This window comes from Pithys albifrons, chromosome 3 (assembly GCF_047495875.1).
Source record: "Pithys albifrons albifrons isolate INPA30051 chromosome 3, PitAlb_v1, whole genome shotgun sequence".
In the NCBI taxonomy this organism is placed as follows: domain Eukaryota; kingdom Metazoa; phylum Chordata; class Aves; order Passeriformes; family Thamnophilidae; genus Pithys; species Pithys albifrons.
Window position 1 is genome coordinate 30,278,990 of NC_092460.1, and position 25,969 is coordinate 30,304,958.

Here is a 25,969-nt window from a genome sequence, read left to right on the forward strand (position 1 = left end):
GGTGCGGGTCCCCGGGCGGGGCGCGGATGAAGTCACCTCCGCCCGTGGCGGCGGCCCCACCCCCTCCCGCGCTTCCCGCGCGGCCCTTTCCTCCCTTATAAGGACAAAGGGGCGCGCGCTGCCGCCGGGGCTCGATTGAGCAGAATGGGGCCGTGGGAATGGCGCCTGCGCAGAGCGGCGAGGGGGCGGGGCTGGGGGAGGTGCGTGCTCGCGCGCCCTCCCGCGCCGGCGGCAGAGCGCGGGTTGTCCGGGAGCGCGCGCAGCGGCGGGAGCGCCGCGCACCGCACGGGTGTTGGTGAGTGAGTGAGTCCTGTCGCTCGGCTCCGCGGGGCAGGGAAGGAGGGGGGAAAAGTACAGGCGAGAGGGAACGGCGCGTTTGAACTGAATTTGAGTCTTCGGAGGTTTGGTGGGTTTTTTTCTTTTTTGGAAGGGGGATTTTTTTTTCTCCACCAGCCGGTGGTTTCTGTTCAGCTCAAATTACTCCTCCGGAGCGTGTCTCTAGTCCTGTAGCGGCAAAAAGACTTTGCCGCCTTGAAATAGTTTGACACACGTGGCTTACGCGAGCGGCGTTTCCCTTCTTTTTTTTTTCCGATTAACAGAGTTTTAAATGAGGTGCGGGCGGGGAGGAACTCCCCCTGCATTGTTGCAGACCCATCCCCATAACCCTGACTTGTCCTCCCCGCCCCAAAGTACGGTTAAAGCCTCAAGCCTTTAGGAGGGAAGAGCAGCCGGTTCCTAACGATTTAACTGCAAAAGCAGTGCCAAGATGCAGAGCGGGTTAGGAAAGCGGGGCTGCCTGGCGATGACGGGCTGCACGACGCCTTTTCCCTGGCCGTGGCTGCCCAGGCTCGCCACGCGGCCAACGTGGCCGCGCCGGCCGTGCCTTCCCGGTGCGGAGCGGGTGCCGCAGGTGCGGCCCACGGCGCGTCCCGCAGCGCACACCTGTAGCGCCGGCGTGCACGAGTTCGTGCCAGCGGCGTGGTGAAGGGGAGGGGGACCCGTCGGTGCCCGCCATGCCTCCTTGCCCGTGTTTCATGGAGGGGAGAGCGGGCAGCTGCTTTTCTTTTCAGTTCTCATTACTCAATGCGGAGGGGTCGGAGTCTGTGCGTGCCCGAGCCGAGGCAAACCGCGTGGCTGTGGGTTGGCGTGACACGTGCTGTCGGTCGCACAGGTCGCGGCGTGGGGCCTTCCCCGTTCTGCCGCCGGCCCGGTGCGCGGCGTTCCGGCGTGGGGAGACGGTGTGGCGGGCGGCGATGGCGTCCTGCGCTCCCGCAGCTCAGCGACGGTGCAAGTCGCTCCGGTCCCCGCCGGTGTGTGCCCGTGCCCGGCGCCAACAAGTTTTAAGTGCCGGCTCCGGCGGCGTTTGCGGGGCGGGCGGCGTGCCCCCGGCGCGGCACGTAGGCAGCGCCCGGCTGAGGGAAAACAAAGGGCTCGCATGTGCTGCGGGCGGCGCGCCGGGGGACAGCGCTCGTCCGCGTCGCGGGGGGGGCCTCGGCCCCGGAGCGGGGGGGGGTGCCGGACGGGTGACACTTGTTCTGCGCGGGACGGTGTTTTTTAGGGGCCGACTGCCGCTTTTGGAGGAGTTTGGAGGGCTGGTGAAACTTTGGGTGCACACGCGGTGCCCGCGGCACCGCCGCGCTGCGCGGACGGCCCTGGGGCGGGAGGGCGGGCGAGCCACGCCGGCCGTGCCGGGGCTGCCGCGGGGTCCAAGGTTCGGAGGGGTCCGTGTCGGCCCCGCTGCGGCGTGACGGCGTTGCTGGGAGGTCTGCGACAGCCCTTTGAAGTGAAACTGTTGCCATGTTTGAATTACGTCAGGCCCGAGCCATGAGGAGCGGGCGGGGAGGGAGGACGGGACGGGAGGGGGGGGCGGCCGTCAGTCACGCCGCAGGGATGGGGGTCCCGGCGCTCGGCGGTGCCGTCTGGCTCCATCAGCGCTTCCCGCCGCTCCCTCCGGTGCCGGATGGGGCGGCTGCACCGGGACCGCGTGGTGGGGCGGTGTTTGCAGCGCGGGGGCCGCCTCGGAGCGCCCACCTCCGCGCTCGGGGCTTTCCTCGCTGGCGCGCCGCCTTCCCCTTCCTGAGCTCTTCTAATTTATTTTTAATTTTTAGTCGTCTTTCGGCGAGTTGAACCCTTGGCAGCCCCGCAGAGGGAGGGAAGGGGCAGGCTGACCGCGGCCACCCGTGTGTGCTCCCGCGGCTCCACCTGACCGCCGAGTCCCCTGCGAAAGTAGGTCGTTCGCCCCGGGGGGGGGGGTCTTTGTTCGCGCTCCGGCCCCGGCCCGAACGGGGGAGCGGGGCCGTGTCCGCCGCCGGCGCTGCCACGCGGTGCCCGGCGGAAACCGGCGGGAGCGGCGCGACCGGGCTCTGCCTTTCGGGCATCTCTGACCGCTATTGTTTTGTTTTTGTTTTAAACTTGCAGTTTTGCGCCAGGAAAGTGCTCCCAGTCGCGCTCTCCCTTTCATGAGATAAAAGTTGCCGGCTCTTCTCATACATCCATCTCCAGATGGTGTAGCTGAAGGGATTTAAAGGGACCTGCCAAACCTGTTGTTTACTCGGGCTGGCCCTTAACGCAGCAAGCGGGGCTGAATCCCGCCTGCCACGGGGCTCCCCAGTGGCTCTTTCCTGGCGGGAACGGCCCCAGTTAGTCCTACAAAGAGCCTGGTCCGCGTCAGGCTGCCGACGGCCCGTCCTTCGGGCACAAATTATTTAATAATCATTACAATTGCGAAGAAGTTTGCAGCTGCGCCCCGGTGCTGTAGCTGTGTAGGAGCTGGCACAGGGAGGGCGCTGCCCCCAGACTGGCGCGGTGCGCCTGCAACGCGTTTGTCCCTGGGCTGGGGCAGCGCTGCCACCGGCCCCTCGTGGCTGGGCAGTGGGGAGGAGAAGGCCCAGCGTCCTGAATTGAGCCCAGAACTGCAATAGCTTTGCATTTGTGGTGGAGACCGAGTAACGTGCCTGAGCACCAGCAGTGGTGCTCTCCTTTTCACTTCGAGTTTTTTAATTCAGCACTTAGGAAGGTGGCAGTTTGACAGCCATGGAGACAGCTCTTTACCTCTTTGATAAAGCAGACCAGGAGGGTAATGGTTACTCAGCAACTCCTTTGCTACTGTGTGTGTGCTCACAAGGGTGGTGGGACAGTTTCAGTCAGCCGTGTGCAGGTTTGTGCACCCCCTTCTCCAGTCCACACCCAGATTCGCTGTGTAGTTTGCAGTTTTTTTAAACAGTGAGAGCAAGATCGCGGGAACTCTCTTCCATATGGATGGATAGTGAACTAGAAACCTTTCTGCTGACACCAGTGGACACTGACCTCCTTTGGCACACAGGTATAATTCCAGGTTTCTTGAGATCTGTGGTCCGTGCTAGAGAACCAGCAAGTAACAAGTCGGAATTTTCAAACACCCACAAGCATGCAGCATCCAGCTCCCACTGAAAGTAGGTAGGATTGAGTGCCAGCGCCTCTGGGAAAAATTCCTCCTCCTTCATTCTCTACAAGGAGCTAATTGCCTACGTGTTCAGTCTTCCTTTAAGAATATCACTGATTTTTTTAGTAGATGATGTTGAAAGACCTGATAAATACAGAGGTTAAAAATAAAGTTAAACTTGTGACCATTTGTTGTCTTACTCAAGCTGAGTGGTTCTTTCTTTGTTACCAAACTCTCTTTTGCATTCTGAACACCTGATTTTGATTCTTAACACATGATGCTTGGTACCTCTTTCTTAATGAGATGAACGACATACACATGGTCCTACTTTACAATCAGCTTCACGCTTGCACACTCCTTGTAGCACTTGCATTTTAACGCAAAGAAGCCAGTGAGTTGGAGCTTAAAAATGGAGTGGTTATGCAGAATGCATGGGTAGGACTCCATTTCACAACTCAAGCCTTTGCCATTGTAGAATGTGTTTGGTCCAAAGTCCAAGTGAAATTACCACTAATATTACTTAAGGTCATGGAAATGCATCCTTTTTTTACGAAGTCACTTCAGCTACTCTGCCAAATAATTACTACTCCGTCTGTTCAAGTCCCTACCTAGGTATGTTAACCACTTTAAAAACAAACCAAAAAAAACCCAGCAAAAAACACAAACCAAAACTGTTTGGTGTCTCATGATCTCAAGTGTCTGTGATGCTTTTTCAGTAGCAGGTGACTGCAAACAACATCATAACAGCTGTGCTGATTGTTTTCCGATAAGCATCCCAGAGTGAGCTCCAGCACTTGTTTGAGAACATTCCAGGTTTTCCTTGCTGGGCTCGTGCTCAGGCTGTTCGTTATGCAATAGGAGTTTCGGGCAGGGGGTGTCGTCTTGAGAGATGGAATGTTTGCAGGTGGGACAGGTTAGAGGGTTTTTTTCCTTTTCTTTCCTATGCAAATCTTACTGATTACTATTTTCATGCTTTGGCCCATCCCTTCTGCAGCACTAACCACATGGCAGTTTAGAGGAACACCCAAGTGGCTTAGCCCTTCAATTCTGTAGTTTGAGTGGGCTGGGAATTTACTTTCCAGTGAACATCAGTAGGTGAGTAGGCTCCTCTGTGACTTGACTACTGAAAACTTTAATAGGAACGGCTTGTGACTTAGCCAGGATGCTGTGAATGCTCAAACATGGGAAAGAGTTGTCCAGTTTGATTTTTGATATGTGCTTAGTGTTTGCTGCCAGTTGCATCTGGTGTGCTAAGATTTTACTGCAGCTCTGAGTGCACAACAGTAGCTGTGTACAAGTAGCAGCAAAAGAGCGAATTACTTATTTTGATAGAGAAAAGATTCCTGAAGTTTTGATGTTTTACTGGTTTTGCTCAGCACATCAAGTGAAAACTCCACAGCATGCTGTGACATTCAGATGTTTCTGGGCTGTAATGGCCAAATACAGCCTTCCTCCAAGTAAAGTTGTTTTGAGTGGGGAGAGGAAGGGAAGTGGAAGGAAAATCTTGAGAATACAGGGAATCGGAAGCGTGTGCAATAGTCACAGTTCCAGGGTTATGGTTGTTGGAAACTAGTCACTCTGCTTTGAGCTATAAGGACAGATGACAGAGTAAAATAAATATTTTTGCAGATACTGAAGTTGCATTTTCAAATTACCTCAATTAGTTTGGTCTTCTATGTCCTTGGAGCTTTCTGGTGTTGTGCACATTAAAATGGTTTTTTGGGGGGGTCCACTTTTAACTTCTGTTCCAAGGGGGGTAGTTTGCAGCATGTAAACTCATGGTGGAGGTATGTTTACATTGAGTCTCTGATACAGATCAGCTCCTCTGTTGATGTACAATTTTCTGTCCTACAGTTGATTTTCAGGAGAGGTATTGCAGTTTATTTCAGTAGAGGGACAGGCCCAAGAATTTATTGCAAGACAAACAACTCTGCTTCTGGTGCCTTAGACAGCTCTAGAAGCATTTTTCGTGTGTGTGCATGTGCCTGGGTGTATGCACTTGCAGATGCAAAAGCCAGAGCAGCATGTATATTCTTTCTGTATTAAGGCATCTGTTTCTTTCCCTTTAAAAGAAAAAAAGTTGTATCATTTTGGCTGTTTCTTAGTTCCATTGAAATGCTATAAAGACAACAATTGTGAGATTTTTACTGACAGGAACCGGCTGCATCAACATATGTAGATCGTATTTTTTTGTAGATCAACTTGAGGGAGGCTGTGCTGAGGCTTTTTTTACACATAAGGGGAAATCAAATTGTTGTTCTCCTCTGACGAGGTACTGGCAGTTTTGGATTGCAACAAAGGTGAATGATCTGGGGTCAGAATGAGGGGATAGGAAGAGAGTAGTTGGACTGGCATCCCTCTGCTCTCACATAACTCCAGGGAATTTTTCTCTTTCATCTTTGCAAGAAGCAGGTGAGCGTATTCATTCCGACTGGCCTGATAATTGTGTTACAAGGGGAGACATGCCTGACTTCCAGGAATTCCATCCTTTCTGTTATAAAAGGTTTTCATTCTTCTTGGGTGATCAGAAAGAATGCAGAAGGAATCTGGAAAAGCAAATGGAAGTGGCTCAGCTTACTTTAAAATGTGAGAGTTCAGAAGTTCTTCCCTAACGTGAAAACTTAATGAGCATCTGAAGCAATGCCTCCTTTTAATTTAGATCATCAAATTAAATTTTGCAAAGAAAACAAAGCACCAAATTCTAGTCCTGACAGGTAACAAAAGCATGAAACTGTTTTCACACATGTATGATGCATGCTGCTTTGTACCAGCCTTTCACAAAGGTAATAAGCAGGGTGTGGGGATTTTTTTATTTCCCACCTACTTTATTGTTCTCTTCCTGACTCCAAATTTTTTTGCAAGACAAGCTTCTATTTTTGATGCTGCTTTTCCAAAAGTGAGAGAGCAGAAGAATGGAGGGAGGTTTTACCTGGAGTCTTTTCCAAGCCCATTTAAGCTGCTAAAGCAGTTGTTGTGTAAAGCAGAACTTGGGGGATTAGCAACTTCTGCAAGGAGAAGCTGTAGAGAAGGAGACCAGGGAGGAGGACCACTTTCCCCCTGACTTTGGGGAATACTGATTCGCCACTAATGCAGGTAAATCTCCATTTTTTGCAGAATGACAGATACACTCTGCTAGGATTTCTGCTTCTTTACTGGTGAGCTGTTACTTTCCTTCTGTGCAACTGCTGATTGAAAGGTTGTCATATATTTTAGTGACATGCTTAAATGTGGCAAATACTAACAAGCTTAAATAACATCAATAATGGGCTTAGAATTGGCAAAATTATGTTATGTCCTGCTTTTTAATTTCTACTCAATTTACTTAGTTCCTCCTTGCCCATCTTTTTATCTGTCCCAAATTTCACACGGTTAAAGTGAAGATCCAGGTGTTAGGGTATCTGGCAGTCTTAACTCCCTGCTTCTAATTTGAGATCTAAATTGTGAAGGTTTCAAGTTAAACATTTTAAAGGGCAGAGTTATGTATTTCTAAGTACATATTAGCTATTAAGCTTTCCAGATGACAGAATATTTAGTGTATAATGGTCAAATGGCAACTGTTTAGGTTTAAATGTGTAACTGGACTGATGCCTTCCATTTATAACTGCACTTCGATGCAGTTGTCAGAGAAATCTGTTTAACTTGTGGTTTTGTTACTAGCTCTTCCCCATTCAGGCATGATGTATGGTAATACTGTTGCTGACCATTCATCAAGTGGGAAACAGATGGCACTAGTTTCCCTCCTATTGAAGGATGGTGTTGAAAGGCCGCTTCTGTGAGAATGGCAGCAACAGTGCAAAACAAAATATTTTCAGAATATGTGTGTTTGATGCCAGTCTTTACCAGAATATTAATGCATCTTGTTCTACTGTGGTGTAAATACTAGCTGGTGACAGAGATCCTCTTATCAGCATCTGGATTTCTGTAAGAAACTGGGTTAGAAAGTAAATCACTTTGGTGATACGAGTTTTGTTCTTGCCATGTAGCAATCGAGATGTACTTCCTGCTGAAGTTTAGCAGCATTGATGAACCTTGTGACTGCACTTAACCTTTGACTTTCTAAATAAAAGTACTAGACCATGGATTTAATATTGAGGTAGTCAAACAACATCTAAAATTGCTGTTTGGAAGTTGAAAATTCCCAGATGAGCATGCTGTTGGATCTCCAGGGGCTTGTAAACAGTAGAGCACCTCTTGGAGAAGCAGATCAGATGCTAAGAAACAAAATCTATACTCAAAGTGTTCGCCTAGATACTCTATTGTCTGTTTGTCTTGACAGGACAGAGATGCTGATCTGATTTGGTTGTGCTTTAGTTTGCTCATGTCCCTGAAAACACATTCAGCAGAAGCTGGGAGTAGTTCTAGGTCTAACCATCCCTCAGTGAGCTCATTCAGCAGGTCATGCACTGCATACCTTCTGCTGCCTGTGCTGGAGACCGTATCTGCTCGTGGCCTCCAGGCCAATGCTGTGCTAGTACAGGGAGAGGTGTATCTCCTAAAAATCCAGGGAGCATTTGGGGTGACACTGCTGGGTATTTGCTCAAGTTATCCTTGTGAGAATGTAGCTCTAGGTGAGTGTGCTGCAAATGTGAAGAAAGGATTACAGCACTTCAAGTCTGTGGTAGACAGCATGAGCTGGGACACGGGGAAGGAGAGATCTGTCCCCTCCATCTCCCTCCTAAGCATGGACAACCACTTTGCTGTTCTGTTTGCATGAGTCCCTTACCATCAACAGGCTTTGCGAAGTCAAGATTTATGGAGAGTTGACTGGTATCTTTCCAAATGTGTTTGCAGTAGTAATTGCAAGGAGACACAGTCTCAGTGGTCTGAAAGTGATCTTGTATGTGCTATACTGAAATGTTAACATACACATTCTCAGCTGGACTTGAGTTCCTGAATGGTTTTTGTCTAAGAGTTCTAACCAACAGTACTGGATACAAGTTTTGCTTTTCTCTTGCTCTCAGCAGACTGGGAAACTGCATTTATTTTGGAGTGCTCTTGATCTTCCCTTCTGGGGTAGGGGGCTGTATTTCCACCTTTGTGTGTGGAAGACTGTGGTAGGTCTGGGTGGTTCACTAACTTTTGCTGTGGTCCCACAAAAATGCACAGGATCTCTTTCCTTTGCACAAAATCTCTCTGTCAGTAAGGTAAGCACAATGCTACATACAGTTGTTTTGTGGAAGCATGTTTTTGACCTCACCTGAACCTGCTTTTCAAATTATTGCCATAATGATGTGGCAAGTCTTGGCAGTGTAGACTGAAGATCTGAGATTAACTTTCTCTGTCCCACTGCAGGATATTAGAATTACAACCCTTACCTTCCTGCAGGTGGGAGATTTGGGGACAGATGCCTATGCCACATACATTAACCAGTAACCCAAGCTTGGTTGCTGGGACTTGGCAGTCTCTGGGACTTAGTGACTGGGAGTTCCCTCTCACTAACTAGACTAACCCACTAGTAATGGAAATGCTGTTCTCCTAAAAATCCTGCTGTTCCTAAAAACCCTGTTCTCGTGGAGCTTCCTGCAGCCTGTCCCTTCTCTGAGCAGTTTGTGATAAGCAGCAGAGGTGGCCGCTCTCTCCCTGCAGCAGGTGGTTGAGGCAAACCTTGCACCGGAGTCTATGCAAAAGAACATCTTGGAACAGTCCCTGCCTGTGCTCCAAGACAGATGCTGTGCAGCCTGTGAGGGCTTGCTGTGTGTCCAGGCCCAGGGCCAGGAAAACACCACCTTTGCTCACTTGTTGGTTTGGTTTTTTTGAAGTGCTGTGGGAACTCTGTTTGCTCCTACAGCTTCTCATGCCATGTCAGACTGTGCCTAACAGGAATCTGCACTGGGGAGTAACTGGCACTAGGGAAGAACTGGTTTAGTGGTGGGGACATCATGTGTTGAAAAGGGTGTTTGTCATGGTGACTGCAGTAAATCCACTTGTAACTAACTTGAAAAATTTCTGCCTGGAAAACAACTTCGCTGTGTGGTACCTGCTCTGATAGCAAATCCCAGCCCGGTGTACTGAAGAGAATAGGGAGACCTCTGAGAGCAGGATGGCATTTTTGGCTTTCTGTGCTTGTGCTGAGTTTGCGGAGATGGTGGTTAAAAGTTTCCCTGTAACTGGAGTTCTGGCGTTATTGGCAGGGATGTGTGGTAGGCACATGCTGAGATCTGCCCCAGGGTCCTGCTCCCTGGCCCTTTTCTAGCTCGGTTTGCTTCCCATGGAAAGCAGGGTGGGGAAGGCAGGAGAGCAAGAACAGAGCATGTGCTGACACGGAACTGGGATGCTCACCCAGGCCTGAGAATGGAGAAGTGCTCCTGGGTCCTGCAGTGCTGACACGGCCACTGAGGGCTGGGTTGGACTCCACCCTGCTGTTTTTAGAGTGGCTTTTCAGGTATGTCTGCCCTACAGCCTGGAGGTATGACTGCAGCTCTTTTTAAATGACTCCTACTCACTTTCAGCAAGGTTTGTCGGGGGAGTTTCCAGCAAACACTGGTGGTGGTGATGATGAGGTAGTTCCAGTGACCCAGAGTTAAGCTGCCAGCTCCTTATCCAGGGCTTGAACAGGTTCACATGGCCTGTCCTGCAGCCTGTTTTACCACAGACATAGGGCTTTCATTAGCCTAGTCAGCTACATTCACACCTCTGGGTTGTGCTGTTCTGGATGTGCCCTTAGCATCGATTTGTGCAGTAAATGAGCTTGTTATGAGTCCTGCTAGGTATTGCTTAATATTCCAGCTGTTAATTACATAATTTTTTAACAAGTGCATTCTAGGTGCATCTGTTCTTCTGAGGCAATAAAAAATCCCTTCTGTGGGATAAAAAAATGGTGCCCTGATCTCGCACTTTCCCATCTGAATTATAATTTGCCTTTGGTTTGCCCAGTGATTTGTCCACTTTTTTCTTTCAGCCTACAACAGTGACAAATAACAGCAGTTTCTCTCTGTTTTTGCAGTCTACATCTGGGAGGAAAAGATGTTTGGCTTTCACAAACCAAAGATGTATCGGAGTATAGAGGGCTGCTGTATTTGCAGAGCTAAGTCTTCCAGTTCCCGTTTCACTGACAGCAAACGCTATGAAAAGGATTTCCAGAATTGTTTTGGGTAAGATTCTTTCTTTGGTCAACACTGTGGTCAGTTATGGTATGGTGTTGAATTCCAAGATGCCAACCTGATATGCTGTCCTTCTTACTCTGTAAGATTGAAAGATTAGGTTAGCAGAGGTGAGTGGTGGGGAAAGGCTGCCTTTACCTTCCTCGCAGCTCTCCTGGGTAGACAAGGAGTGGCTGGATCCTCTGCTGCTGGGTACAATACCATTTTATTTTCCATATCTGCCATCACTGCCAATGGAGAGCTATTAATTCGTAACAGCAAAGGGTCAGGCTTGTGGCTCACCCACCTCACAGCATGTGCAGGGATTGAAACACCCCTCAAAGTGTGTGTTTTTCTTGTTCCATAGAGGTGTAAATACCTACACAAGATGATAAACTGTGCAGGTTCATGGAGGCTCTCTATGGCTCTGAAGATTCAAGAATGTTGGGTAAAACTTGCTGACTAAACATTTAGTAGTTTCAGCAGGGTTTATGTGGAGGACCTGTTAAAGATATTAGTGTCTTTGTTCCACTAGGACATATCAACATGTTATTCTCATTAGAAACCCCTGCTGATGGAAAAAGTGAGCATCAAGTAGTTAGGTGATGTTGCTTGAAAGCACTTGTAAATAAAAGTAGAAATATTAGTGATTTCTTGTGCCAGTTACTGTGACCTTTTAAATTTTTTAAAATACTTTCAAAGAGCTTTGAAATTTTGTATAAATGTTTTCCTCTCACCCTCTTTTTCTGGAAACATTTTCATGTGCAACTTTATAGTGCTTTGTATTTACCATGGAATTTTACACATGAGTCCGGTGACAGTTCTTATCACATTTCTTGACTACTGTCCTTGGCAGTCAAAGACTGTATAAAGATACATTGCTGCTTTTTTTTTTTTTGGTTGTTGACTACAGCAAAGCAGCTTGCACGGTACCAGGGCCATTGGTCTTGTGCTTTCTGTTTGCCAAGGTAAAAATGCAGTCTTAACACTGAGCAAATATCTATCTAAGCCTGCCCCACTCATCTATAAATCTTCAAGGTCCTCCTATTTAAATAACTGAAAAATTCTACAGTGTTTCCCCTTTGTACTTCCTTTAGCATGGATTAGCATGGAGATGATTCTTGAAGAAAGCTTGTTAAAGGGAGCGAGTATTGCTGTCATTCCAGTGACTGCTATTTCTGAAACCTTATCCTATGCTTATGTGGGAGTGTGTTAGGTGGTATTTGTTACTCATCCTTGAAGCTCGGTGAGAAAGTTAAGACCTGAATAAGCTTCTGATGTTTGTTTCCAAACGAACTTTTGAGGAATATGATTATTCCTCCTTCTCCAGCCAAACTAACCTACTGGAACTGTGTGTTGTTTTTGGTTTTGGGGGGTGGGAAAAATTGTTAAAACTTTAAGGTGATGGGACTGTTGTTTTCAGTGCCCCTCTGAAGGCAAATTAACACCTTTAGTTTCTGTGTGGAAGTGTGCTTTCTGAAATTGAGACCTGGTCTTGAAATGGCAATGTTTGAACACCCCAGATGAATTGTAATGCCTGAAAAATGGAACTTCAGAGCTCCCCATATTCATCAATGTTTATGCCTACTATTATCACGTGGGGGTGTGCTTTTATTAACTTAAGTGATTTTTTTTCTTCTGTTTTTACCAGGCTCCATGAGGCCCGTTCTGGAGATATTTGCAATGCCTGTGTTCTTTTGGTGAAAAGATGGAAAAAATTACCAGCAGGATCAAAAAAAAACTGGAATCACGTTAGTAATTTATTCATCTTCCATCCCAAAACTAACTATGTCTAGAGAGGGGAGGTGCTGGCAAAGATTTGAGGTTTGCTCTTTCCCCATGCTCTCCCTTCCCACGCTCAGCATCTCTAAACCCTTCTTGGAGTATTTCCTATTATGTGGCTCTTACCTGCCTTCGTTTGGCTGATGTGCAAATGGTGATTATGCAAGCCTGAGACGGAGTCACAGACTGACTTACCTTGTAATTCCTTGTTTTCACAAGCTCATAACTTTGTCCAAAAGTCTCTTATGACACTCAAAACATTTCAGATTTGGCCTCTATCCAAAATTGGTTGCTTTTCTTTTTTTTCCAAGCAAGTGACTTGCCCCAGCAACACATAAATCAGTGTCATTTAACCAGATAATTACAATGACTAGTATCTTGCAGCAGTTTCCACTTATATATTCTGTTTTGATTAATCTAATTCAATTTGGGCCTAGGGCTGGGAAGATGATCAGGATTCCTTGTGTATGTAATAATCTTCATCCAGGATGCCTTGATGGTAATGGGAGCCAGCACTATAGTTATCACTACTACTAGCTTTGCCTCGAAGTTAAATTTATGATTAAAAAAAACCAACCCCCAACTCCACGGCAAATGCTTGGCATAAATTCCTAACTGCACCTGTATTAGTTTAAACAACTGTTGTGTGCTAAACTGAATTTGTCAAAAATGGTAAGTTGACAAAAATTGAACTAAATGTGCTTTATAAGCTAGTTTGCTGCATTTCCCTACAAAGTCAGCCTCTTAAAAGCCAGATTTAAATGAAACATAAGAGTGTTGGTGCATGGAGCTGCCTTGGGTTAACTAAATTGGTTTTGAACACCTTCAGCTAAAAGTCAGTACAGGTGCCTTGACTGGGCGTGATGGAGAAGTGTTAATGTGCATTTTCTGTGTTCTAGGTGGTAGATGCCAGGGCTGGACCCAGTCTTAAAACAACACTGAAACCAAAGAAAATGAAAACTCTGTCTGGAAGCAGAATAAAGAGCAATCAAATCAGCAAACTGCAAAAGGAATTCAAGCGTCACAGTAAGTGGATCCAAAGAGATTTTGGCAACAAACTTCAGCCTCCCTTCACATAGCTTACTGTTAACTGGCCAAGTTGAATCACCATCTAAGTTCAATTGTACACTCGCACATTTGGGTGCTCCCTGTTTTTGCAGCCTCTTGTCCTCTTAGAGCTTGGGGAGGGCAGTGAAATTAGGAGGAAGAGTGTGTGTGCAGGGTGGGCTGTAGGACAGAGGTGGGGAAGGGGCAAGGGGGCCTGAGGAGCCTGGCTTGAAAGTGTGGGCAGTTGTAGCTTATGCTCCAGGCTTAAATGACGTGTATCTAGAAAGAAGTTCTTGGGCAGGACACTCATTGAAACCGAAGGTGGAAGAGGCTTCCTCCTGCTCTTACTAATGTGCTATGGCCAATTTTCAGCTCTCTTTTCCCAAGATTTCAAGCTTTTTCTTCCATACATGTTTTCAACTCAGGCTTTCTATTTAGCCTAGACTTCCCACACACATTTTAATTTTGACCATATTTTCTTATACCTTCCTCTGCTGACCTCAGTGATTTCTTTCCAGTAGCACATGGACTGTTCAAATAGATTTGGATTCATAGCTTTCCAACAAAGCCGTCTGCCAGTTATATTCTAAATACATTTTAGTACTTCAGGTTTTCCTTCTAAAGCAAACCTTCCAGCTTCTTAACTCTTGCTGGCTTGGTCTTCTTTCTCTTTCAGTTATCTTACCTGGCCTGAAGGAGAAGTCTCCAAAGAATCAGTAAGGGCCTTAACCCATAGAGCTTGTATCTCCTCATTCAACGTGCTATAATTGATCTAGTTGTGTTAGTATAGCTGCTAGAGATGATGGCTGAAAGGCAGGCACTCTGCTAAAGTGTGTGTCTGCTTGAAGTCCATAGTGGTCATAGTCTTGACACACCAAAAGCTCAATACTGCCTAATGCATAATGAGAATATATATAATGCCCTAGCGAGAAGAGCTTTGCAAGACTTCCTGAACAGTAGAGAAAAAAAATTTACAGTTAGAGAGAAAATACTAGGTCTAAAGAGCAGATCCCCAGCATCTTGAAGGATCTTGAGTGATTCCAAGAGCATGGCCTGCACGGGCTGTGTTTGAGAGCCAGGAACTGGAGCCTGATCCTGAACCTCTTTCCAGTCCCTCATGTACAAGGACCCCCTCCAGTTCCAAGGTCTGTTTTGAAAATGCTAACAAATCATCTCTGTGTTGAAACTGGTGGGGGCAAGTTGAAAAAAAGTGAGTTGTTATTGTCAGATTTTTCCTGTTAATTAAAAAAAGTCTGTCTCTGTTTGCAACCCACATGCCACAAGTTAGGAAGAGGATAAGTCATTGGATGCATGTCCTGATTCTTGCATTTATTCTTTCCCCTGCAGATTCTGATGCCCACAGCACCACTTCAAGTGCCTCCCCAGCTCAGTCACCCTGTTACAGCAACCAGTCCGACGATGGCTCTGACACAGAGATGAGCGCTGGGTCCAGCAGGACACCCGTGTTCTCCTTTTTAGATCTCACGTATTGGAAAAGGTAAAAAGCAACAGAATGTACACTCTACAAAGGTGGCAATTCACTTCACATATACACTGCTTGAATCTGCTTCCTCAGGAGATTGTTGCTGCTGCACTTCATTTGGTTTAAGGATATAATTTGAGTCACACAGCATTATACAATACTTGTCTGTCTTTCTTTGGAAAGAAATGCCATGTATTTAGGACATTTTTCCCTATTTCCCTCCAGTTTCCTAAATACTAATACAGTTATTGGAAAATATTTGTACTAGTTTTGGGAGCAGCAGATAATATTCCTGTCTGTCATCTTTTCTTAAAACTGTACTCTGTAGATGTGATGTGTTGCCAAATACAAGAGTGCTCTCGGGTTGCCAGCAAACATAGCATTTGATTTGGTTGACCTGTGATGGTAGTCATTTGGAAAATAACAATAAATTTTGGAGTGGGAAGAAAACCACAAGGTTTCTGGGAGCTGACGAGCTTGTTATCTTTTATTGCATGTTGTGACACAGTAATCCCCTTGTTTAGCTAATTGCCTCATTGAAATTGTCGTGACTTTACTGCCTCCTCTCAAATAATGTTTGCAAGTGCATTGCAGCCAAGGTTGTTTCAGCCCAGATAGTTGTGTATCTGAAATGCCTCTGGGAAGCAAAGTGGGAGACACAGCTTTGTATAGACATGTTTGTGGTTTTTCTCCATATTTTTATTTCTTTCTACAGTGTTGTGGATTTAAAGACAGACTTGTTTTCTCTTCATGAGCAACCTTTTTGCCCCTACCCTCTGAGCTGGAGGCTCAGTAGTGTCTGCAGTCAGACTTATTCTTTGCATGTTTGTACATTCTGTATATTCTAAACACACAAAATATCTCCCTGCCGTTTCTTCCAGGCAAAAGGTCTGCTGTGGAATTATTTACAAAGGGCGTTTTGGGGAAGTCCTCATAGACACTCATCTCTTCAAACCTTGCTGTAGCAATAAAAAGTCTGCCACTGAAAAGCCAGAACAAGAAGGACCACAGTCTCCAGCAATCTCCACCCAAGAGGAGTGGTGACTTCCTTGGATAACTGCAGAAGGTTATACAGATCCTCTTACTCTCCGGAAAAATACTAGAAAAGTGACTGTTCACTTTGGACACCTGCTATGCTGCCATAAGACTATTCCCTAGAACTGTTTTGGGTTTTACTGCTACAATTCCACAAACTCTGAAGCCAGTTTGTATCCTTTCAAAAAGACTGTACATAATATTTAAGATGCTATGGAACACTTGGCAAAGCTGAATGCTGCGGCAAGGTTGTCTAATCTTCCCCCCACACTCACTTCACAAGTGAACGTAAGAATGGGGTTTTGTATATTAAAGTATATGTAGTTCATGTTTCTGCATTGAAAGAAGCAGTGGTTCTAAGGCTTTTTTTTTCTTTAAAAGTTGGTTGGTAAACTCCCTTAAATCCCCAAGAAAATATTTCATTCTTAGATATGTATGAGTCAGTAAGTTGAATTAATACATAGAAATGTTATAAGTCACCTCTTTAGTTATATAAATATATATTTTTAAAGGTGTGGAGATTTCACCCTATACTACTGACATAACAAAGACAAATATTTCATCCCTCCCATGTGACACAGACTGGCAAACTGCAGACATCTCTACTATGAGTGGTAGCTAGTTGAGAAGGCTTCTGACATACAGTGCTTTTCAGAAGGGGTGGGGGAACTCTCCACCTGAGCTAAGGAGGAAGGTTTACCTAAGAGGTGAACATAGCAGAGTGGGAGGTTACTTTGTTTTAAGCCAGCAGCAGACACCCTGGACTTGGTGTAGTAACCACCTGGTGGTTAGAGATGGACCAAGAAACATCTTGATGCCCAAGTTAGGTGTAAATGATGGCCAAAACTGAGTAACTACTCTCTGTTGGCCCAGTGCAGCTGAAATGTGACCACAAACAAGATTCCTCCTGGTTTTGGACCTGACATAGAACCAAACCCCCTCTAAGCAAATCCGGCTCTGGTCCAGGGACATAATCCGATTGCAGCCTGGGGTCTGGCTTCACAGTTGCTGTTTTGAAACCCTTTCCCTGCAGTGCTTCTCTGTGTTTGGGATTTGTTTTTTCTGTTTGTTTGTTTAAGCAACTGCCAGATCAACGCTTTTGTGAATGCTGAATATGAAAAGTTCTGTTAAGAATGGTGCTGTGCTGAATCAAGGCAGTTCTGTTTGTATATGCGATCAAAAGATAATACTTTCTACATAGATTCCCAGACAAGCTCATGTGCAAATCATTGTGACACTCCTTCAAACTCCCCTTTGCCTGTGTGGTGGAAGCAGCTTCCTGGAAGATTGTGCTACAGTTTTAGCTCCCAATTGCTTCATGTTCCTTTTATGAAGGTTTAACTTGTGTGAGTTGGGAATTCTGCTTTTTGTTTGGGTTTTTTCTGGTTTTGCGGGGAGGGGGGATTTTTCTTGCTATTACTCTTTTGGGATAACCTACAATGAATTGCTACATGGTGTGATTTCTGGGGCTGTCCTGCACAGAGCCAGGAGTTGGAGTCGGTGATCATAATGGGTCTCTTCCAACTCAGCATATTCTGTGATTCTAAGCTTTCCTTTTTGTGAGAGTTATTGGTGTAATACTGTGGTGGGTAGGGTTTAGGACTGAATTTCCATGTAGTCTTGGTTCCTGAAATTGGAATAATTAACAAATGAAAATATAGATAGGGAAAGATATGCAGGTTTTAAGAGGAGCCTCTACCCTCAAAGGTTTTTTTTTCCTTTCTTTTTTTCCCCTCCTTCTGTTGGGCAAGCCAGCCTCTGGAGAGAAAGAAAATCAGGGGAAGCAAGGGCTTTGACTTATCACAGCCTTACAGCTCAGAGCTTTCATTGGACTGACTTTGCTTTTCCTAAACTCTGGAGATTCTGACAGGAGGACAAATCTGCTTACCTTGCTTTCATTCTCAACCAAAAAGAATCATTTAGGTTGGAGAAGACTTAAGAGCATTGAGTCCAGCCATAGATATAATGGATACTTGGTTGTATAAAGGCATAACTACGTTGGTCATGTCTATAAGGACTTGAGCAAGAGTCCTTCACTGTTTTGCAGACACCTGTTTCATGTGAATCTGTGTTTTCAGCATCAATAATTCTGTACACCTAAAGCTGCAGTATTGGTGGTAGGATGTGCTCTGATACGGATCATCTCTTCTGTATTTATTTATTTATTGCTGATTTCAACCACCAACTGCTTCCCCTATGCCCTCCCACCTCTTCCATTCCCAGTAGTAATGCAAAACGAACTGTATGTAGTCATGCACTTTGTATTAATGTATTAGAAATCTATGGAACTTGTTTTGTACTTTTATACTGTTCAAACACTTGTAATCCAAACTTTTTTTTACTAGGGTAATGAATAAATTTAGACTTATTTAGAAAATAAGCAACTTCTCCTCTGTTTATTTCAACTCTGTTGGAACCAGCCTGGGCAACCTATGTTTCCATTTGAACAAAACCAAGCCTTTTTTTTTGGGGGGGAGGGGGAAGTGGGGTAAGGTAATTCTCTTCCTATTTAATTTGGAAAGAAGAGCAGAGCAAAGGAAGGAGATGGTGGTTGTTATAATAGAGAGCTGTCTCAGGGCAGAATCACAGAGCTTTCCCTTGGCTGTGAGTGTGCGTCAGGCATTCCTTTAGTGGGAGTGGGTGGTGCTGACACTCTGTGTTCCTGGGGGGTTTGCTCTCTGTCTAACTCACTGGCATTCATCACAGGCAGCTGAAGTAACAGCTTTAGAGGGTGGTGCTGACAGCATTTGGAAACATCCCTTTTCAGCTCCAGCCTAGTCAGTGGAAGAGAAAAGTGCTCCTCTACTGAAGGTGTAGCCTGGAGTGTTCCTTCCCACAACAGGCGTAGTCAGCTGGATAAGCTCCAGCAGACTGGTGGGAGCAAGGTCTCTGGCAGGAGCTGTCAGTGAGTAACAGAGTTCAGAAGATAATGGGGAAAACATTGCAACTTTAAGCATGATGGCTTGTTGCAAGAGACTATTTTGGACTTTAGTAGAGATGCTGATTTTTTCCTACTGAAATGCTGGCTGTTTTCTTATAAGTTGAGCATGATGATATTGAGAGATGCACACAGAAATCCCTTCAGTGAAAGCTCTGCATAGACTGCAAGACCACATGATCTTAGTACAATAGCATCTATTTTTTATATATTTGTTATCTGCTGAAGATGCTTAAATATACCTTCAGCATAATTTGGTTAATCTAAAATGTAAAGCTCTATGTAAAATTACTGTAGAGAAGCTGGTGCACCAAAAGGTCACTTAAAGCGGGCAACCTACTGCATAACCCATTATTTGCATCTTTCCATCCTATTTCAAATAATTCCTTTTCCTTCTCTCTTAAACTGCTGCTGCACACCAGTGACTACAGGTGCTGTCTGGGTAACCTCTGGGTGCTGAGAACCTTTGTGTTGATGAACAGAGGGCTCTGTGGGGCATGAACCCTAATGGAGGGTTACAGCTGTGGAGGTGGAAGTTCCTACAGGAACATTGGGGGAGGCATCTTGAAAGCAATGTGAAACAAAATTAGGAGGTAAAATTCTGGGTAACCCCCTCTCGTGCGTCACCTGAATCAGCTGTCTCAATGACAAGTGTGACATCTGCTGAAATACCTCACAGTGCATGTATTATAATGGTGCTTTACAGAGGATTGTGTTATACTCAAAAGACAAGAAAAAGGTGACATGTGAGAAGAAAATATTTTGTTGGGGGTCACCCATGTCCAGGGAGCAGATCCATGATTTCCAAAGCCTGAGCTGGGTGTCCAGAACTACTGAAGCATGCAATGGCAAATCCTGTTTCCTTTTGTGTGGTGCTGCATGAAGAGTGATTTTATTCTGATTTGTACAATTTGGAAGTTTCTCTGTGACTTCTACAACACTGAGCCTATGACCTGCTTTCTGAGCAGATGCCTGAGTGCCATCCAGCCTCAGTGACTAAAAAGTTCCAGCTCTTATGAAGTTATATAAAAAATTAGCTTCAATATGATGTAAGAAAAGGAGAACCATCACTGAAATGGCTCTTGTAGCATATAATGTAATTTTTTAGGTTGTCCTCATCAGGGGTAAGAGCAGTCTGCCCTTTATTCTGCACACCTAGTCCTGTGAGTGCCAATGACAGACACACAACTAACTCCCTTTTGGCTCTTGTTTCCTTCCCATGGAAATCTGTCTGTGAGCAGAAAAGGCAGCACATGTCCAGCCCCCCTTTTCCAGACAGTGGGAGTGGCATCAGGGAAATGGTGCTGACTTCCCCCATATAAACAGTCTACAGCAAATAAAGACAAAACCCATTCTCCCCTTCAGAATAACTATATAGAGGGTCTATAAAGCTGTTGGAGGTATCTGTTTGGTCATGATGGGCATTATGTAGCTAATCCAGCCTTTCCAGCAAACCCCGCTTTGCTGTTTGGAAGAGAGGTTGGAGCTTGTATTTCTGTTGGAAATTCCATGTTTGTGTTGATCTGCAGCAGCTTTGAATTCTGTTGGTGAGGAACAGGTAGGATAAAGGCTATGGGCCTACAGAGAAGTTATATGTTCTGAGAAAAAAATATATATACAGCACACTTGTGTACTACAAATTCTGGATGTATTTGAAATGTAACACATTTCATGCCATCTATCACAACGCATTAAGGTTTTGTTTCTCTTCTATCTTCTACTGTGAAAGAGAGGTTATCACTACAGAAGTCCATAGCCTTCAGCCCAGTGGAAGCTTTACTGGAAAGGGACAGACTGCCTGGATGTCCCAAGCCCTCAGTACTGTGGAAGAGGGAGGCAGTTCATGATTCTGCTCTTCCAAAAAGGGACCCTCATTGTGGGAACCTGACCCTGGGTCCCTGCTTAAGCCAAACACAAGATGGACAGGGCTGGAAATGGACCTGCAAAGAGGGGTGGCATGGGTGGCCATTATTGCTGACCTCTGCAGCGTGGCCTGACGATACGGGGGAAAACACGGATGTTTATGAGGAGGTTAAAAAGCCTCAGCCAAGGGGACCACCGGGGCTGGGGGGCGAGACCGGGCTCGGTCTCTCCGGCGGCCGCGAGGTGGCGCTGGCGCGGCCTGGCGCATCCCGGCGTGGGGCGACAGGCGGAGATGGACAGTCCCTTTCCTGTCTGGCAGTCCCAGCATCCTGAGAATCGCCGTCTCGTAGTCCCAGCACCCCGAGGATCCCCGGCTTGCAGTCCCAGCGCCCTGAGCATCCCCGAGGATCGAGCTCTGGGTTCCACTCTATCGGGCGATGCCGGCAGCGCTCGGCTCTCTGCACTGCACCGACAGGGCCAACACCTCCAGCTGCAATAGATGATCATGGACCTCCTCCTGCTCCAACCTCCTTGCTCTTAGGCACACGAAGTTGGGGCTTTAATTGCTTTAATTCCATCTCAGCAAAGAGCTGCTGGACAAAAAAAAAAAAAAAAGAAAAAAGAAGTTTTACCTGGGCAAACCCAAGTTAGCACCAGAAGTGATGCTCTTGCTTGCTTGTCAGCCAGAGTAAATTAGTATCATTGTCCCATGAAGTCAGGTGCCACCAATCGAAGGTTTGGCCCACTAAAAGTAGCTGGAGACTATGAAAGGTGCAGAGGAATCACTGCTGGGGGGGATCCCTTAGCAGGGAGAGCAGCTCAGCAGGTGATGTGCATGTCTGTGTGCACTCGTTGCTGCCGCAGCGCTGTCCGGTGCTGTGAGCGCCACAGCTGCGCTCACAGTAACGCTGCCCCTGGCGCTGCTGTTCTCAGTCTGGGGCTACCCTGCGAGGCTCTCAGAGCAGCACTTGGCTGTCCTCCACAGCAAAGTAGGGCACGGACCCAGCGCTGCTGCAAGCTGGTGTGCACAGCGGGCAATTTTCTTAGAAGCTGAGCTAGAGAGGCTTCCCTGCTGCCAGGTCTGTTCCAAAGAATTTAAATTGTGAAACAACATGATACCTTGGTGATTGGCAATGCAGCATCTTCTCACCTTCTGACATCTGAGAAGTAACTGCTCCCTGATGACTCTGCCTGATTTGGTATAGCTCGACCCTTGGTATTTACCTTCAAATGGTGATCTTTGTGCTTACCTTCTGCCTGAAATGGAGCTGACCAGGGACCACGACCCCTTCCTTGCCATCTGTGACTCACCAATAGTCTCTTTTCAGCTCTGCTTTAGGGAGAGCACACATCAGTGTGTAGGCTTTGCTGCTACATCAAGAGGCTCTGGCATTCTTTATCACCCCATAGCTGCTGGTGTACCTTCTGTGATTTTTATCTTCAAGAAATGAAAATGCAGGACATGCAGGACGAACACACAGCATCTGTTGCTTGCAGAGTCCACTAAGTATCAGGGCCAAATCCTACTCAAGAATGCAGGTCACTGTAATTGGGTCAATCTGCAATTGTTTGTCTGAAAACAGGTGCAAATTAAATGGCTGTGAATTTTACAGCTGATTCTACAACACAAAGTAACCAGGATCAACAACTTTTGTTCCACTCCAGTGAGATTTCTTAGTGTGCTGCTGCTGCTGCTGCTCATTAACATTGCCTTAATTAGGCCATGGCATTCCACAGCAGTTTAAGCAGAGTCTTAATCTAGTGGGAGGAGGTCTTTCACCTGCTTGAGAAATCTTAATAAGTAATTGGAAGAATACAGTGGATTGAATCCAGGTGAAGCATCACAGGTCAGTCATTAATGCTGCCTCACATGCATTGCTTTCATGGCAAGACCAGCTTGTGAGGAATTGGAGAGCAAACCACAACCCTTTACAGCAAGGCTACCACTTGGTAACAGAAATTTTTAAAATAGTTATAAACAGAGGTCAAGGTACCTTAGAAAGAAAAACTGGATAAAATCTAACCATGTTATATACTAGCTCCCCTAAGGAACATCACCTCCTTAATCTGATCCTGCCCCTGTTGTCTCTCCCTCTGTCTCTCAGATTTGTCTCTTCCAATGTTTCTGTCATTTTTGTCTAGCCTGTTGCACAGGCCTTTGAAGTCTGAGTGATAACTAATCATCCTGGTTTTGCTGCCGACTGCATCTTTGGCAGTAGGTGAGAGTCCTGATACAAGCTGAATGTTTAAAACAAAGATCAGATGGAAAATGTATGAGAGACTATCCACACAGATTTCACTGGAAGACTAAGCAAATATTCCTCTTAAGGAAAAACATACAGGAGAAAGTTTACTAAATGAAGAAAAAGATGTTTTTCCTAAATGTAAACAGTGGCACCAGTATAATGCACATTCCTTTCAGGCAGGAATATGGAGATGTGTGGGAGTATGGAACAAAAGAACTGAGAAGCATCAGAACCTGAACAGATTTTCAGTGGTGTTGGCACACCGTAACCATCTGTTGTCACTTCTGGAAGGCCTCTGTCAGCAGACAGGAGGCAGGAGCTTCGCCTCGGCTGTATTACCAGCATTCCATGCGGGATAGGCTGTTTGCTGGGCAGGCACTTTCCCCTCTTTTGAAGGCGGGTGAGTGAAGAGCCCATCCCCTCCGCATCACCTCCCACCGTGTACACAAGCTAACCCTCGGCTATTGTTGGTGCCTGTGTGAGCAGAGCTCTGTGCGGGGCCATGCACAGCTCCCAGGCTGCCATGGGAAGCTTGTGAGCTGCAGATGGGTGCCCTGGCACAGTGTGGGGCTGCAGGGAAGGCACACAACCCAGTGAAGACCCACTGGAGTAACAGTGTGGAGAGGGCTGGCTTCCCACCTGTCCTCCCTTGAGCAAAACCTCCAGCCACAGTGGGTGTGTGGGTTCCTCAGACCCATTTTCACCTGCAGGGAACACAGAGAAGAAACTAAAACTAAATAGCAATTACTTAGGAATGTGTAATTCAGACTTTTGTAGGGTTTGAAGGGCAAGGGAGAAGTTATGGAGGTACAATATCTGCCATGTGGTTTGGAAGATGATTCTGGCACTCTGATACATAGCTAGACTTGATTTGATTTTCTAATACAAAAATCTCAGGAAAGTCATGTCTTTCACCTCTCATGTTATTCTTCACTGTTTCCTGCATATCTTTAATTAGGGTAAAAGTGGCAATGTCTGCAAACTGTAAACCTTGAGGTCGATTTCTCAAAAGTTTCTAACGTGGAGATTACATACCTATGAGGTGGCCAAAACAAAAGGGCAGTGTTTATATGAGGGATTATGCTTTCTGGCTGGCTGTGTCTGCAGGGGAACCCATTCTATTACCCACCATAGGCCCATCACAGCTCTATATTCCGTAATGAATATGGAGATGGTATTTTAAATTGTGTGAATTATTGCCTGCCTCCTTGTTTAGAGGGTTTGGGCCAGTTGTTACCAAATTATCAGTGAAACCTACTGAGAATACTGTTCAAAAATGATGCTGTCACCTCTGCTCTTGTCTAAACAAGAACAAAGTGAAAATTGCATCTTTCTGTTTCAGTCTTTTCTCTCATTTACAGCGATGCAATAGTGTAAGTTATATGTGCATGAGATGGGGAGTTCACCCAGGCCCATTGCTAACTTTAAAGCTGCCCCTTCCCCTTGGAATCTACCCTTGCAACTTCCATCTAAAATCAATTTTTTTTTTAAATTTCAGATTTTCTAAAAGTTTTCAATTAAAACAAATTAACAAACAAAACGAAACAACAAGAAAAAAAACAAAAAACCACCCACCAGATAATAAAACAAACATACTAATTAATTGTTATAGCTGACCATTACTACATGCTTGCTTTCAGCCATAGCTCTTTTAAGTACATTGGTTGTTGTGTGCAACCCAACACAAAGGAAAATTATACATCTGTTTTGAGCACTGTCTTTCTATCATCTCTGGTAAGCTGTAAATTCACTTAAACTTTCAAATTAGTTTAAAATTTATGGCCAAGAGAATAAATAGAATGTTTGGCTCTAAAAAAACACCCACATTCATCATCACATCTACCTGTCTTAGTATCTAGATAGCAGTAAAAATAACAAATGATTCAGTCTTTAGTACATTCATTTAATAATTATAATCATATTCACTGTGCTAAAAGGATTCAAAGGAAGTTAAATGTGCAAGTAACAGGCCTCATGACTATGCAACAAAGTGTGAAATTTTCAAATCATGGTTTTATTTTATGTGTATGAGTTCACTGTTCTCTATTATCTGTTTAGAAATCACTGTCACAACTCTCTTATTAATGTATGAGGTAGAAACCAAATGTATAATACTTTCAATCAACTTCATAATTTTTTAAAACACTGCTTGAAAACTCTCCATTATCATATGCAAAATGGCAAAGTCAGTTCCACTTAATTTATTTCATATGTTATTCCAACAGCATCACAAATAGTTCATTGTTATACATCTCTCCAAATAATGAGTTCAAGACCTCCTTTCCCTCGCACCATTTCAGCTACATGTGTAATTGTCTGATGAAGAAGGGAAGCAGCATCGATGAAAAAGTGTTGCATAAAGGTCTTGCACTCCCCAAGGATGATGGAATATTTGGATGATGGATAAAAAAGGAAACATGATGCAACAGATTGACAGATGATTAAAAAAAACCTTAGTTTAACTTCCCTCTCTCACCAGAATGCTACCCATCATGACACATGTTCTCACCCAGCATGGGAAACTTACAGACAAACAAGAGATTCCCATTAAAGGTGCTGGATAAAATTTACTGAGCTCTGTCTGAATGCTACTTACAGTATTTGCTGAAACAATTAATGTGAGTCCAACAAATCATTTATTAGCTAACCAGTATACTTTTAAAAAGCTTAAAGAAACTAAAAAAATCACGAAAAAAACCCCTCAAATTAAAATGGGGACAATTAATCTCTTATGCACTGAAGTCTGTGCTTTGCTGTACCAGCAACGTAATAATCACATAAAATGTATCTGTTGTAGTTTGGGATTATTATGTAAATTCTCTCCCCTGCCACTTAACTGCCCAGGCCAGCGGTTAACAAAAGAAGCAGTTAACTGTTGATCGCTGGGGTGGGGGCAGGTTTGTCTCTTTTGGTTTTTTTTTTGGATATTCTCCGGAGTCTTGGCTCGGCGGAACGGGGGAGTGGGGGCTCGAAGGAGGCAGGCTGCCCTGCTGGTTACTGCTGGGGTTTTTTCCTGGCTGTCTTGCCGCTGCCCACCTCGGACTACTTTTCGTGCCGTGCTGTTGCTGCTACCTG

At 45.5% G+C, this 25,969-nt stretch overlaps 1 protein-coding gene across 3 annotated transcripts; it reads left to right on the forward strand.

The window, feature by feature from the left end:
- Nucleotides 1-236: 236 nt before the first annotated feature.
- SINHCAF (SIN3-HDAC complex associated factor) lies at nucleotides 237-18,221 on the forward strand. Of its 3 annotated transcripts, none has more exons than XM_071549763.1 (6): nucleotides 237-295; nucleotides 10,365-10,512; nucleotides 12,152-12,251; nucleotides 13,182-13,308; nucleotides 14,677-14,827; nucleotides 15,694-18,221. In XM_071549763.1, exons 2-6 carry the CDS (start codon nucleotides 10,385-10,387, stop codon nucleotides 15,854-15,856), a joined length of 669 nt encoding a protein of 222 aa, XP_071405864.1. In that variant the 5' UTR covers nucleotides 237-295; nucleotides 10,365-10,384; the 3' UTR covers nucleotides 15,857-18,221. The 3 variants fall into 3 exon arrangements, with proteins under 3 accessions (XP_071405864.1, XP_071405863.1, XP_071405865.1); XM_071549762.1 differs by lacking the exon at nucleotides 237-295 and adding an exon at nucleotides 2,881-3,431; XM_071549764.1 differs by lacking the exon at nucleotides 237-295 and adding an exon at nucleotides 6,474-6,514.
- Nucleotides 18,222-25,969: the final 7,748 nt, after the last annotated feature.